Source organism: Heterodontus francisci, chromosome 8, assembly GCF_036365525.1.
Source record: "Heterodontus francisci isolate sHetFra1 chromosome 8, sHetFra1.hap1, whole genome shotgun sequence".
Lineage (NCBI taxonomy): Eukaryota > Metazoa > Chordata > Chondrichthyes > Heterodontiformes > Heterodontidae > Heterodontus > Heterodontus francisci.
The window spans coordinates 17,227,745-17,244,244 of record NC_090378.1 but is presented as its reverse complement, the minus strand read 5'-3'; the positions used below and the strand labels follow the sequence as shown (position 1 = coordinate 17,244,244).

The 16,500-nt window shown below is 42.7% G+C and overlaps 1 protein-coding gene across 3 annotated transcripts in view; it reads left to right on the top strand.

The window, feature by feature from the left end:
- The window catches only part of LOC137372478 (outer dense fiber protein 2-like), a 62,272-nt gene that overhangs the window by 36,947 nt on the left and 8,825 nt on the right, over nt 1-16,500 (top strand). For all 3 annotated transcript variants that reach the window (XM_068036347.1, XM_068036346.1, XM_068036348.1), the window contains 5 exons: nt 1-50; nt 1,429-1,533; nt 4,533-4,633; nt 8,720-8,882; nt 14,763-14,888. The exon at nt 1-50 is cut by the window's left edge and continues 61 nt beyond it. In XM_068036347.1, coding sequence (XP_067892448.1) covers nt 1-50; nt 1,429-1,533; nt 4,533-4,633; nt 8,720-8,882; nt 14,763-14,888 — 545 coding nt within the window. The remainder of the gene's footprint in view (nt 51-1,428; nt 1,534-4,532; nt 4,634-8,719; nt 8,883-14,762; nt 14,889-16,500) is intronic.

The window sequence follows — 16,500 nt, the reverse complement described above, 5'->3', positions numbered from 1 at the left end:
AAGCCAAAGTTAAACAACGGAAGGAAATTGTTGCACAATATGAAACTCGGGTAATGAAAATTTACTAAGCTGATAGTATTGTGTTAGACAGTTAATAATCTAAGTTGGAAGTTATGCACTGATTTTACAATTCCTGAACCCTCAGCAGATAACACTTTTATAAAGCAATGTGTTGTGCAACTTTAGGACTTGATTAGGATCCAGGCATAATCGACTGAATTGAAAGTATGCTTCTCTCTTCACAGATGCTGCCTGACCTGCTGAGTATTTCCAGCACTTTTTGTTTTTATTTCAGGTTTCCTGAATCTGCAGTGTTTTGATTTTATTGAATTGAAAGTTACCTTTTTCTTGCTTGCCTGTTAGGATAAGGGGTGACCTTTTTGATCTATTAACAATGTTAAGGTCACAATAATGGCTCAGCATCAGTCACCACCTTCAGAAGAGGAGGGAAGAAGTGGTTTCCAAAGACATGAATTTTGATATTCATTGTAGATGCGAGTCTATATTGCATTGCATCAAATCCAAATGGATTGCTTTGATTGGTCAGTTGCACTCAAAGATAATTATGTTGGGTAGGATCCAGAATGAAAATCTCATTCTTCTCCAAAAGAACTGTCTTTTGAGGCTTTGTGGAGATAGCTTCATATTACATAGGACAATTGGCTTTGATAATGGATGTGTTAAATATGATGCCACTGTATGACCGCAAACGTGCGCTTTTTTTCAAGAAAAATGGGAGTGGTTTCTTTTATGCTAAAGTTTGGCTGTAGTCCGTTAAAGAAAAAAGTCAAATGATGGACGAGAATGATTAAATGGTGCCATTACATTTGTATCACGATGAAGTAGTTTGTAGCTAGTTATAGTGAGGAGAAAGATTTGAGTGGGAAACACTTTGCACTTGTGTTTGTACATTTAAATGGGAAACCCTGCTTTATGCTGCTTCTGTTTAATGTTAGGAATGGGGGAAATATACTATTTTGTTACTTACGATTACTTAGGTCAGCATGTGACAGGATATAAATTGTGTCCTCATTTTCTCAAAATTGCTCTTACTCTGGTAAACAAGCAGTTAAATAAAAGCAAAATACTGCAGATGCTGGAAATCTGAAACAAAAACAAGAAATGCTGGAAATACTCAGCAGGTACGGCAGCATCAGTGGAGAGAGAAGCAGAGTTAACATTTCAGGTCAGTGACCCTTCTTCAGAAAGAGTCTGATGCAGGCTCACTGACCTGAAATGTTAACTCTGCTTCTCTCTCCACAGATGCTGCCGTACCTGCTGAGTATTTCCGGCATTTCTTGTTTTTGTTTGAAACAAGCAGAGTTATTACTCCAAGAGCAGGAAGATAAAAAGTATATTGTTTAGAAGTTGCTTTGTCACTCAGTGCTTACATACTTTTACAATTAAATTTGTTGCTCCTAACAATAGGTCCAGTTATTACAGACAGCAGCTGATGAGCTGAAGGCTAATCTTGGAAAGACTGCAGAAGAAAATAGCCAGATAAGAAATCTCAGAGATGCAGAAACAGAGGAGGTATATTCATCAACTGTAATTTCTGAGATTTTTAATTTAATAAGGAAGACATTTGTATTGATGAGCCTTCCCTTATAATCTGGTGGACTATAATAGTCAGGCAAGAGCCTTCTCAAGAATGTTCCTTGAAGTGATTTAATGTAACACTTCACTAGGCATAGAAAATAGGAGCAGGAGTAGGCCATTCGGCTCTTCGGGTCTGCTCTGCCATTCAGACAAGATCCTGGCTGATCATCTAATTCAGTACCCTGTTCCCGCTTTCTCCCCATATCCCTTAATCCCTTTGGCATTAATATCTATCTCCTTCTTGAATATATTTAATGACTTTGCCTCCACTGCCTTCTGCAGTAGAGAATTCCACAGGTTCTCCACCCTCTGAGTGAAGAAATTTCTCCTCATCTCTGTCCTAAATGGCATACCCCATATCCTGAGACTGACCCCTGATTCTGGTCTCCCCAGCCATCAGGAACATCCTCCCTGCATCTAGCCTGTCTAGTCCTGTTAGAATTTTATAGGTTTCTATGAGATCCCCTCTCATTCTTCTAAATTCTAGTGAATATAGGCCTAGTTGACCTAATCTCTTCTCATATGTCAATCCTGCCATCCTGGGAATCAGCCTAGTAAATCATCTTTGCGCTCCCTCCATGGCAAGAATATCCTCAGGTAAGGAGACCAAAAGCAGTATAGTGGATCAGTAAATGACCAAAAAAAACTTGTATAAATTTTCCCTGAAAGGGAAGCAGATCCAATAGCTACTTTTAAAATGGAATTAGATCTCTCCTTTTTAAAAAAAAAAAAAAAAAAATTTGCATGGCTATGGGGAAAGAGCAGGAGAGTGTGGCTAATTGATAGCTCTTTGTTGATTTGTGCAGAAACCCGTATTTTATTTTCTTTGAACTTAAGTGTTGCAATGTCAGTAAAGTAATGGTGTTGGGTTCCTGTACACCAAGTTTTAAAAACAAATTTATATTTGAACATTTCATGTTTTTGATTTTCAAAAATGTTAACAATGATTCTTTGATTCAATTAGTTATTGCTCACAATAATGCAAAGGATTCACTGTTTTATAACAACAGTGGTGTTATTTAATGTGTGTTGCATTGAATAAAGAGCAAGTTCTTTGTCTTGATAACCCTTTACTAAAGGGATTGCCTTGAGGCAAGTATCTAATCTATGTGTAAAAGCTAGCCTTTCCCTTTTTAATGTGATATTCTGAGATACATCTGATCTTTAACTACTCTCTATGGGGAGGTGCTCAGATTAGGCACATCCTGGCATCAATTAAAGGCTAGTTATCAATTTTGTTGTAAGGTTGTTTAATAGTTATTTTTAAACAAAATTACTGTCCCTCTACTAGAGACATAATATAAGAAATAGGAGAAGGTGTAGACAATACTGCCCAACGAGGCTGCTCTGCCATTCAGTAACGTCATGGCTGAACATCTATGCCAACTGCATTTTCCCGCCCTAACCCCATGCCCTTTGATTCCCTTAGTCCCAAAAAATGTATCATTTCCATCTTGATTATACTGGCAGAGCATCCACAGCTCTCTGGGCTAGGGAATTCCAAGATTCAGAATTCTGCATGAGGGAATGATTTATTGGTCTTCTAAAGCATTGAAAGCAGTTCAGAGAAAGTTTACTCGACTAATAACTGGAACGGGCAGGTTGTCTTATGAGGAAAGGTTGGACAGGCTAGGCTTGTATCCGCTGGAGTTCAGAAGAGTAAGCGGTGACTTGATTAAAACACAAGATCCTGAGGGGTCTTGACAGGGTGAATGCAGAAAGGACGTTTCCCCTTGTGGGAGAATCCAGAACGAGGGAGTCACTGTTTTAAAAATAAGGTGTCGCCCATTTAGGACAGGGATGAGGAGAAATGTTTTTTTCTGAGGGCCATGAGTCTTTGGAACTCTTCCTCAAAAGGCGATGGAAGCAGAGACTTTGAATATTGTTACGGCAGAGGTAGATAGATTCTTGATAAGCAAGGGGGTAAAATGTTATCGGGAGTAGGTGGGAATGGGGACGTGAGGTTACAATCCGATCAGCCATAATCTTATTGAATGGCGGAGCAGGTTCGAGGGCCCGAGTAGCCTACTCCTCCTAATTCATATGTTCGTATGCTGTAGACTGGAAGCGCCTCGTGAATCTTGACTCCTCCCCTTGGGAGCCACCTAATCAAGATCAGCAGAAAGCAACAGGAAATTACTTTTTTTCTTAAGATCTGCCATTGGCATTTACTAATGTCTTCTCCAGTGGGGACTAATATTGTAGCAGTATCCATATGAAATATTGCATATCGGTGATCCAATTAGAGTCACCAACAGAGCTTCACTAGTTTAATTAGTTATTTTTCATCTACCTTCTACCTTTTGCCAGCTACTCACTCCCTCAATTTCCCCCCCCCCCCCCCAACCACCACCACCACTGTTACTATCACTGTGCAGATGAAAGATCATGTGGAACTGTGCTTAAAGGAATTGGGAGCCTTTGCTGATCCACTGAAAGTGGCTAAACAGAGGCTGCAGAAATATGAGGAAAAACTCCTGTGTTGCAAGAGAAGATTCTTTGATCTGTCAAAAACACTGATTGAACTGGAGATGAAGTATTAAGGAGATGGGTATTAGCACGTTGTAATCCGTTGTGTGCACCCCGATGTTTCCCGTGCCCAGACTTGTATATGGGAGTATGGACATGGCACTTTTCCATATCGCTCTGTATTGTAATCATTGTGTATGGATTTCTCATAGTCCTCAGATTTTCAAAGTGCACAGACTCTTTTAACTCCTTTCACATTGTACTGCTGTTTCCCTTGTGTGATGGGTATAATGCACAGCTTTCTAGTTATAATCATTTTTGCTGTATATGTCCTCGGGCTTTGCTTATGAATGTTATCTACTTTCCTGTAGACCCTCTCTGTTTGTTAAGTGTTGGCAATAGTTTGTGCCTTTCAACAAAATGAATTGTCTTGAAGAAATGCTATAATTCTATTAATATTCCAGACTAATGACCAGAACTTTCAACTGAAATCCTGTTGGGAAAAGGTGGAGGCTTTGAGTGAAGAGAAACACAAATTACAGATGATGTTAGAAGTTCTTTCTCGGTAATAATTTTTAATCCCATTTCATTTAATTTTGTTTGCTGTGTTAGCTCGTCACCTACCAGTTGTTTTTTACAGTACCAGCTTGGTGTTGGTGGAAATAAATTCTAGCTTTATAGCAACAGTACTCTGGCAGTGTAAGTACCTTCATGTAACTCTGGAGTGAAGCAGATTGAAAGTTCAATCTGGGAGGCGGCGGAGGGGGGGGGGGTTCGGCATAATATCGAGTGGGCGGTGGGGGCACCGATCCCGTCGCCAACCCGCTCCACTGCTATTTTGCCAGCAGCGGGGGAAGTGGCAAATTGCCCACTGGCCCCAGGCCAATTAAGACCCTTGAGTGACCAAATAATTGCTACTTAAGGGCTTCCTCCCACTGCCGCTGGTGCATTACTTCGGTAATATCTGGCGGCCTCCTTGCGGGCTGGAGGGAGGCCCTCCTGAACGGGAAGTCTGTGCCCCGCGGAGGCCCCCCTGAGCAGCACGGGACGCCCCTGATAAAACTGCCCTCAACCCCACCACAGTCTAACATCCACCCTCCTCGCCAGGGCCCAGCTAACTGATTCCCATTTAACTGTTCTGAGGCCGGCGTCCATCGTGCCTCCTGTTGCTGGCTGCAGTCCCAGCAGTGGCCACCGCTTCTGAGACTGAAGAGCTACTGGCCCTCTGATTGGCCGGCAGCTCTTGGAAATGGGACTTCCCGCCTCGGGGGTGCGGGGGGGGTGGGTGGTCAGCTTCCCGATCGAAGCCAATTAAGGGCCTGGACCACGCAAATAGCTTTGTGGCTTCCAGGCCCGACAGAGGCGGGCTCTCCCACAATGTTTAGAGCCAGTGGACGGAACCACTGTCTGAATGTAGAATTCTGGCCATAGAGTTTGCAGATGATATAAAATTTGGCAAAGCAGTAGATCATGTTGAGGATAGTTTTTAGCTTCAGGTTGGTGAAATAGGGAAAAGCGTGGCGCATGGAGCTCAATGCGGAGTAGTATGAAGTGATGCAGTTTGGAAGGGCTAATGTGGAAAGACTATAACAGGCACAATTTTGTCGAGTATAGTTGAGCAGAGAGTCTTTGTCCATGTACACAAATCGTGAAAGATGGCAGGGCAAGTTGGTAAGATGGTTTTTTAAAAAATACATGAGTTACTTGGGTTTATAAACAGCGGAATGGCATATCAAACCAAAGAGATCATGCTAGAAATTAATAAATCACTGGTTAGGCCTCAGCTGGAATATTTTGGACAATTCTGGGCACCACACTTCAGGAAAGACTTTAGATAGAGTACAGAGGTTTACCAGGAAGTTACCAAGGATAGGGGACTTTAGATATGAGGAGAGATTGGACTGTTCTCTTTGGAACAGAGAAGGTTAAAGGTTGACATAATAGAGGTTTTCAAGAGGATGAGGGGTTTTGCTAGAGTAAATAGAGAAAAATATTCCCTCCAGTGAGGGGGTCAATAACTAAAGGTCATGCATACAAAAGATCCAGAAGACAGATGAGGAGAAATGTTTTCACTTAGTTATCAGGATCGAGAACACTCTCTATCTGAAAAGATGAAGAAAGCTGATTCCATAAACCATTTTAAAAGGGAGTTGTGCAGGTAATTATGGATGAGAAACCTATGGACAAAAAATGGGGATGTGGGACTTAGCGCAACTAATCTTTCAGAGAGCCAGCACTGACCTGACTGGCCAAATGGCCTCCTTCTGTGCTGTAAGATTGTATAATTCAATGTACTCTCCTGGAAAGGATAATCTGACTATTTGGTTTAACACCGCATGCAGTGTAAATCCAGTACGCTATGAAATCTGGTTTACAAAGTGCTCAGGGACACTGTTTGATCTTGAGCACTGAATAAAGCCCATATAATGCCATTTTAAATGTGGGAATTGTCTTCTCCCCACCATCTAAGCATGCACATTTTTAACTGTTGGGAGAGGCCTGCTCTCATATCAATATCCAGGCATGCACACAGCTCTCTCTTGGGCATGACTGTTACAGTTCCAGACAAGCAGGAACTAGATGATGTATAAATGATTCTGACTGGACCCTGAACTGCAACTATTAATTTCGGACTGCCGTGTAAATGGATCTTCAGAATTTCTTAATCCTTTTTTTAGTTCATCGCGTCTCAAATTCACCTTCTGTTGGAGGTTTGACAAAACAGCTGCCGCCAGCATCTCTATAGTTGTCTATCTAAATCAGCTGAGAGGAAGTGGATGAAGAGAAATATTGGGCGCTCCATTAGGTGCCATCAATTAGAGACCTCATTTTGCATTGTGTTCGCCTGCAAATACAGACCCATAACTCTAAAGCAATTGCCTTAATTATTACATTGCCAAATCACACCAAGGGCTATTAGGTTGAATTTAAATGGTCTTATTTCACTATCTTGCCTCTTTCTGATGTGCATTAATGTGTATTTTATTTACAAATGTATTTCTGAATCTAGATTTAAGATATGGCTAAATAAAGCACACTAGGAGCTTTCAGCCTTTTTTTTTTTCCCCCCCCCCTCCGCTTTCAACTCCTGAAGATATTGACTCCTTGGGCTGGATTTTGCTTCGTGGCCCTAGTGTTGGGACCAGGTGGGAGGTCCCAAGCCCACCTTGCCAGCAGCAAGACCATAGGGGCAGTCTTCCCAGAGGCTGCCTCCTAATTGGTCGCCTCGGAGCTCACCATCTTATTAAGGACGGCAGGTATCTCCCAATGCTGCTGGTCCAATCAGAGGGAGAGGTGGGTGTTGCTAAGGGAGGTCTGGGATCCCGAGGGCACCTCAACATGGAAGATCCCTTTGTTGGTCTGCGCTTGATCATCAAATAACCGGCATCGAGACCGATGGGTGAATTGGGCTGGAGGGAAAACCCGTCTGCTGGACCGGTGATTATCCCCTTTCACTAATTCAGCCCCCTTTCTGAGGCATGAATCCTCCAGCTTCGGTGGCCTCCTGACCTGCTGCAGGGAGGCCGTTTCCATGTGCTGGCAGCCTCTTCGCGAGGCTGGGGGCTGCTCTGCATTGTCAAAAAGGCAGCAAGGCTGCAAAGTTGCCTCTTTTAGGTGCCTCCAACATAAATTTGCTGACTGCCTCCTTGGAGCGGGCAGTTGATCCGCTTCCCAGCCAAATCTCCGAGAAAGCTCCCCAACAGCAGGAATGCATTGGGGAGCCATGCCGACGTGGCTTCCTCCTTCCCCCCCCCCCCCCAATTTACCCAGACCCCCGCCTCAAGCTCGCCACCACAAGGCTGGGAAAATTCAGCCCCTTGTTTGTTTCCACCGATTCACTCCAATACTGACGGCAATTAAAAGAGAAGCCATGGCTCATTTTTACTTTCCTAACCCAGGACCAAACTGACCAAATGTAATGTCTTTACAATTTCCCTGGGTGAGATCAGCCAACTCAATACAGACTTGAGATTTGAACCCCAGAACCACCTTGACTGGCTCAGCTTCTCACCACCTTAACCTGCTGAGCTGTGAGGAAAGTCCACGTCTAATCCTTGCTGTAACTGAAAACTTATCATAGTGACATTAGGCAACAAAAGTCTTTTATAAATAAAATTCCAATAATATGCCATCACCTTGCCCTCAGTAAAACAATCATCCATTTTACTAAATTAACCCCAACTGAGTGAGGGCTTGTGATGAATTGTTGCCGATTTTTGTTGATGCACCAGTGGTTATTAAGAATTGGATTAACATTTGGATCAATATGACCAAATGTATTATCTTTACAATTTCCCTAGACGAGATTAGCTAACACAAACAGAATGGCTATTGAACCCAGGACCTTTTTATCTATGTGACTCAGCTACTACATGCATTGGGTCCTTTACTGTCAGCGGAGGGTTTTCATTCCATCAATCTAAGCTGGATTCAAACCCTGTATATGAGATAAAAGGGCACTCTGCTAACCCAGGACAGAAAACTGACTTTTTAAATAAATTTTGTTTCAATTGGATTATTAATATATAATGAGCTTTCCTTGGATAGGCATGTGCATGTTTTCTAACTGCATGTAGAATCCCTTTCTGTGAGAAGTCGCTGCTTTTCCTCCTTGAATCTACTTAAGGATTTCAATTATGATTAATTTAAGGAAACTAAAGGAAGTTGATTTACAAAACCGAGAGCTAACTGAGATAATGGCACAACAAGAAGAGGCTCTTTTGCTCAGCAAATGTCAGCTAGAAGACCGGTCAAGGGAATCTGCAGCGTTGACTCGGCAGCTGGAAGCTGCATTACACGATGTTAATGTAAAGGTATGAGCTCATTACTGTCCTGGAAAATTATTTTTCCATTGGTCTGCAATTTTCCTTGCTCAGAGAAAATAGTAAGAGAATGTTATTTACTATTGGCAGGCCTATTGCTGCATGGAGCAAACCAAACCTTTTCAAGGATACTTGTATGATTGAGGCTTTATTTATTTTTATTTTTTATTTATTTAGAGATACAGCACTGAAACAGGCCAAGACCAAGTCTGTGCCGACCAACAACCACCCATTTATACTAATCCGACATTAATCCCACATTTCCTACCACCTACCTACACTAGGGACAATTTACAATGGCCAATTTACCCATCAACCTGCAAGTCTTTGGCTATGGGAGGAAACCAGAGCACCCGGCGGAAACCCACGCAGACACAGGGAGAACTTACAAACTCCACACAGGCAGTACCCAGAACTGAACCCGGGTCGCTGGAGCTGTGAGGCTGTGGTGCTAGCTACTGTGCCACCCATGTCTATATGAAGGAACTGCTTGGGGGACCATGCTATTAACGAGGGACGGTTTTGAGGACTGTTAGCTCCACATAACCCAATGTTTTGTGGGATCATGGGAAGCTGTGAGGGCCTTGAAACTAAGAAGTGAAGTGTATTCAACATGCTTCCAGTTTTTGTGTCAAAACCACTATAAGGTAGTCCACTTGACCGTAACAGTGGGATAAACTGGAGATTTCCATTTGTTAACAATAAGATGTATGACTTGAACAGTGTAACACTGAGTAGACTTTGCCTCATGTTTTCCCTGATGACCCAAATTGGCTATTTTCAAGAAAATCAGATTTTTGATCACTCCAGCCTCATTGGAAAAATCCAGTTGTTTTTACTGCTGTTTTATTGGATTCAGGCAATGGCATTATGATTCAATTTGTTGAACTGGAAGCCACTCTGCCTATGAATCTGTGTCTTCCACCCATGTTGGCCTCTTGCGCATCCCCATTTATTATTACACCACCATTGGTGACCATGCCTTCAGGTGTCTCGGTGCTAAGCTCTGTAATTTCCTCCCTAAATCTCCAAACCTCATTACCCCTTGCTCCTCCTTCATGATGCACCTTTAAAATCTACCTTTTTTTAATCAAGCTTTTGGTCACCTGTCCTAATATCTCCTTCTGTGGCTCTGTCAAATTTTGTGGTGTTGTGTTCCATGGCAAGTTGACCGATCCAGCTCTCTGCAATATGACTGTCCTACTATTGAAGGTATTAGTCAGCGTGTGGGTGTAAATGTGAGAAATAGCACAGAAAGAAGCCTTTCTTCAAGCTGATCACAGTAACGCTATCCATATTTGTGAGTGTAATGACACTGTATAATCTTTGCCGCCTTAAGGCCTGATATAGAAGTACACTAATGTTTGTTCATGTCTTCAGTATGACAGGGTTGTCATATTAAACTGGACATTTGCCTTTGCATGAAGATGCAGTATATCTCCATGTTAGCTATATCTACCAATTTCTCCTAGGGGAAGATCTTTCACCTGGATCAGTTCAACATCCATCTGAAACAGCATGGTCTAGTGCACTGTTTAATTGATGGTGAATTGCCTTATGCTGCGTGCCTATGAGAATTGCTTAAAACATCAGATTTTTACTGCTGGGGTTTTCAGTGAGGCAATTCACCCAGTTCATAAGATTTATAGCTTACTTTGGCTTTGTGAAATACTGAATTTTCACAATGCATTTGGAGGTGTCTCAGTTGATTCATTTAGAGCCTGCACATTCACTCCTAATATCCTGAATGTTATCTCCAGACTGGTTTTGCACAAGTTTGTCAAGCAAGCCATGTTTTTGTGTGAACTAAAGATCCCAACAGAAACAAAATTTCTAGCAGGTTATTTCCATATGGCTGACTATAGGTTGTGGTCCAGAACAATATTGTACTCTGATAGCAAAGCTATCTGGTATTGCATCCCAGTCCTTGGTTTCCTCTCAATATGCCTTCAGATTAATCATTCGTTTATCCCATCAGTGTTCTTATCAATCCAAGTGTGCACTCCAACCAGAAATGTCTATCTGCAGAGCTCTTTGTTCTTAAAGTAATTTAAAAAAATTGAGCTTTGCATCCACTATTGCCAGAGTGTTTTTTCATTGATTGTACGTTCCATTTGTATTTCCTCACTAAACATTGAGATCATAAAAAAGGAGATGAATCAGTATGTGCAGAAGGCTTCAGATTGAAGAAGGGGAAAACTTCTCAATGCAATAGTATTCCCTGAATGCAGTACATCTTTGTTACATGGAGCCAACCTCTTCCTGTGGCTTTCCTGTACATAGAAGGGACTAATGGGATTTTAAGTCAAAGTAGAGTCATTCTTTAAGGATATAAGAAGATTACAAGTAAGTTATAACACACAGCCTTCTCACTAGTAGATCAAGGAAGAAATTTATTTAGCGCCCTTCACAATCTCAGGACTTGCACAGCATTTTACAGCCAGTGAAGTACTTTTGAATTGTAACCATTTTGCGCACATTAAGGTCCTACGAATAGCAATGTGATAATGATGAGGTAATCTGTTTTTTTAAGTCATATTCCTTAAGGGAATATTGGCCAGGACATGGGGAAAACTCTGCTGCTCTACTTGGAGATGGTGCCCTGACAGGGCAGACGATGTCTCGGTTCCTGTCTCATCTGAAAGACGAACCTCACAGTGAAGCACTTCGTCGATACTTCACTTTAATGTCGGTCTGGATTTCGTGCTGGGGTCTCTGGAGTGGGACTTGAACCTACAACTGTAAACAACACCGTCCTCTGAAAAGGTGTGGATGAACTGAAGGACCTAGGTGTCCCTCAAAGTTCCCTGAAATTGCATGTGCTAGTAGATAAAGCCAATAAATTGAGTTTTATTAGTAGCATGCATTACAAAAATAAAGGATGGATGGACGGACGGACGGAGTCACAGCTCGAGTAGTTTTACAGCTTTGGTCGCCCCATTGTAGAAAGGACATTGAAGTGAGAGAGCATATAGTGTAGATTGTTTAAAATAGTTATGAGGAGATATTTGAGGTACTGGGACTATTTCCACTGAAAGCTAAGAGGGAATTTTCTTAGAGGATTATAGAATTGTGGAGAGTTTTGATAAACTGAACAAAAAACAACTGTTTCCTCCAGGGGGTGTGTGATGAGGGTTCATCAATTGAAAGTTATTACCAAGACATTGAATGCTGGTTTAAAAAAAAAAAATTTTTACATAAAGCGCTGTTGGAGCACAGAAGACTTGCCATATGGAGTGGTTAAAGCAGAAACCATTACATTTTTAAGTGGAAATTAGATAGATATTTGAAGTGGAGAAAGATGCAGGGCTGAGAACAGAGATTAGATTTCGATTGCTCTAACAAAGAGCTGCCACAAAGGTGATGGGCCAAATAGCCTTGTGGGCTGGATTTTGTTCTCCCCCCTGCTGTAGGTTCTGGATTTTTGGGGGCGGGGTGGGGGAGGGGGGGCGGGGCTGAAGATGCCTCTGGGAAAGGGCTGTCACACACCCCCGATGCCGGGAGGGCCTGGCCCGATATTACTGGTGGCGGCGAGGTCTTGTGGCAGTGCCCGCCCCCCCTCCCCTGCCCCCGCTGTTTGGCTACAGGACCCCAATTTGAATATTCATATAAATTAAAATGAATTAATTAATGAAGCTGATGTCCCGCTGTGATCTTCGGTCCGGTGCTGGCACTTCTGTGCCTTGGGACCCCCATCTGGGGAAGCGAGATGCCACACTGGTGGGGAGGGGGAGGAGGTAAAATTTATCAGCGTGGGAGGTGGAGGGGACGGGGTCAAATTAATGTCATGGGTGTAGGGAATGGTGGGAAGGGTTGTAGTTGAAAGTTTGTGCAGTTTTGGGGGTCAGATGTTAAAGGTAAGTGTTTTGGGGAAGGAAGGGCAAATAATTTAATTGTCGTTGGCGGAGTGGGAGAGGGGCAAAAGAAATGTATTTATTTTAATTCACTTTACCTTTAAATTGGCTAGAAGGGCTAACAGCCTTTTAAAAATGGCATCAGTGGCTGTGCACAGGTACTGACGCCATTGCCGGGGATGGACGGCCCACTCCCCTCCATGTCATCGGGGCGTGGGGGGCCCACCTCAGCTATTTAAATGAGCTGTCGCGTTTCGAATCGCGGATGCTTCGCGACATGCGGCCTGCGTGGGCAGGTCGGTGGCAGGCTCACGAAATTCAGCCCTTTGTGCTGTATCTGCTATTTATTTAAGAAAATACTTAAAGTCCATGTAGACTTAAGTTTACAAGAAAACCTCTGGTGCATGAAGGACATCTTTCATTTATCCAGTTTACCTGGTTATAGTTGTAGATGAGGTTATAAGTATTTCACCAAAGATACAAAGAATACAACAAAGCAAATAACACAATCAAACTGCAACATTTGCACTGCTTCAGCACCTGTACCATTCTGATAAGAAAAGGGTAAATTATTAAACCAAAATCCCATCAATCAGATGCTTATTGTGAAATCTCAATTGTTAGGGTCTGAAGTTCTGTTAATGGATGATAAATATCTGGTTGTTCAAGATAATCAGGTGAACAGGTGTTGTGTGTTAATTCTTTGGCCTCCTTGTCTCGATAGACCATGGATAAGCGCCTGGAGGTGGTCAGTGGTGTGTGGAGCAACGCCTGGAGTGGCTATAAAGGCCAATTCTAGAGTGACAGGCTCTTCCACAGGTGCTGCAGAAAAATTTGTTTGTCGGGGCTGTTACACAGTTGGCTCTCTCCTTGCACCTCTGTCTTTTTTCCTGCCAACTGCTAAGTCTCTTCAACTCGCCACACTTTAGCCCCGCCTTTATGGCTGCCCGCCAGCTCTGGCGAACGCTGGCAACTGACTCCCACGACTTGTGATTAATGTCACAGGACTTCATGTCGCGTTTGCAGACGTCTTTAAAGCGGAGACATGGACAGCCGGTGGGTCTGATGCCAGTGGTGAGCTCGCTGTACAATGTGTCTTTGGGGATCCTGCCATCTTCCATGCAGCTCACATGGCCAAGCCATCTCAAGCGCCGCTGACTCAGTAGTGTGTATAAGCTGGGGATGTTGGCCGCCTCGAGAACTTCTGTGTTGGAGATACGGTCCTGCCACCTGATGCCAAGTATTCTCCGGAGGCAGCGAAGATGGAATGAATTGAGACGTCGCTCTTGGCTGACATACGTTGTCCAGGCCTCGCTGCCATAGAGCAAGGTACTGAGGACACAGGCTTGATACACTCGGACTTTTGTGTTCCGTGTCAGTGCGCCATTTTCCCACACTCTCTTGGCCAGTCTGGACATAGCAGTGGAAGCCTTTCCCACGCGCTTGTTGATTTCTGCATCTAGAGGCAGGTTATTAGTTAATTGTATTCAAGTGTCTTTATATAAAGAAGAGCCAGCCAGCAGTGGCTGGTAGTGTTTGGAGAGCAGAAGTAAGCTCTGTGGCAAGCAATAAACAATTTCCACCAAAGCATCCTAGTCTCTGTCGTCTTCACAAACCGGCTTGGGAATTTCTCTAGCATCAATTATCTGCCATAATGCAGGGAGGCATGGTTTTGCATATATATTAAGTACTATAAGTATAGGGATGAAGACCAGCACAGCATAAGTAACACAAATGTCACCTGATTTTCCTCCGGCGAGGTGGATTGTGGCAGGCAAGTGGAGAGTGACATTTGTGAGCTGTACAATGAGGCAACATCTCACAGATGGTGTCTGCAGAAATTTGTTGGGTAAATAGCAAGACAAATAATTCAAGTTTGGATAATAGCAATTCCAGTCTACCCCTCGTCACGTCTCCATTCACATGACTATTATTCCAAAGACCTGTATACTTTTATACATGTGCTTTTCCCATTGCATATTGTCATTCTTTTGACCTGTTTCCATTTCATTTACAGGTTGATGAGGTGAAGGATCAGGCTGTAGCTAGAGAGCGTGCACTTCAGAGCAAAGTACATAATCTTGAATCCGAGTTAAATAGAAAGACAAAAGAACTGAAACAGCTTCAACGAATCAAGAATAACGTAAGTTTTTTGTCTGTCTTTGGGGTGGTGGGGGTATTGGATTATTCTGATGAGTTGCCTGCAAGACAAATTAAAGATGAGTTGAAAGAAAAAGTGACCGAAGATAAAGTCGTACAAAACCAAAAAGGGAAAAAAAGGCTATCCCAACATCAGTACTACTAAAACTTTGAAGGCCTACTGCCTGTGATCTGAAAACCAGGATAAACCCAACTCTCTTCTTCCCCCACCACTTTCTCTCTCCTTCATTCAACTTTTCGCTGTCTAAACATGCTGAGCTATTATAGGAACCTGGCCCTATGTGATAAAAGCATTCTCCATCACGAGGTGAAAGAAGGAAATAAAAAAGAAAAGACTTGCATTTATATAGTGCCTTTTTGTTTTAAAGCCAATTAGGCACTTTCTGAAGTATAGTCACTGTTGTAACGTAGTAAACATGGCAGCCGATTTGCACATAGTTCCTGTGAACAGCAATGCGATAATGACCAGATAATCTGTTTTATAGTGATTTTGATTGAGGGATAAATATTGGCCAGGACACAGGGGATAACTCTCCTGCTGTTCGATTATAATGCCATGGGACCTTTTTTATGTCCACCTGAGAGCACATGGGGCCTCTGTTTAATGGCTCATTCGAAAGGCGCCTGACAGTGTGGCACTCCCTAAATACTACACTGGAGTGTCAGCCTTGATTTTTCTGCTCAAGTCCTGGAGTGGGACTTGAACCCACAGCCTTCACTAGTGTTCCACACCATGTGAGATGTGCACTGATGCAGAGACAAGTGGATCAGCATATTGGACAAATATTGAGGCTGCAGGTGTGGGCAAAACTGGGCTAGTTTGTCCACTATATAATGTAGTCTTGACGATATTCAAATTTATAAATGTAGTCTATATATGATAAATTATACATTTAAATTTAATTCATTATAATACAAAAATATATTGGATAATAATTGGTTTGACATGATCGTTCTCATGAGAGACTTGGAAAAGTTACGATGGTAATTACAGGAGGAGAGTAAGTTAAGAATCCAGTAGAAGGGACCAAAACTACTTGAATTTGAAGGGTTAAATAGTTGATAATAAGGGAAAATAATACATCACAATAACAGGCCATTTGACTCAACTGGCCTAAGCCGGGGTTTATGCTCCACATGTTATGTAAGTTGCATTTATATAGTGCCATTTACAACCGTAGGATATTCCAAAGTGTTTCACAGCCCAATATGTCACTCTTGAATTGTAGTCACTGTTGTAATATAGGAAATGTGGCAGTCATCGTGTCTGCCATCTGGCACGGGCAGAGTGGGTCGAATGGCCTCCTTCTTCTGTGTCATAACTATTCTATAAATTTGCACACAGCAAGATTCCATAAACAGCAATGAGGTAAATGGATAGATAATTTTCTGATGGTGTTGGTTCAGGGATGAAGTTTGGCCAGGACTTGGGAAAATTCCCTTGCTTCCCTTTGAATAGGGATCTTTTATACCCAAGCAAGAGGCAGAAGGCTGCCTCGATTTAACATCTCATCTGAAAGTCAGCACCTGTTACAGTGCTTACGAATTAGGAGCAGGAGTAGGCCACTCCGCCCCTCGAATCTGCTCCGCCATTC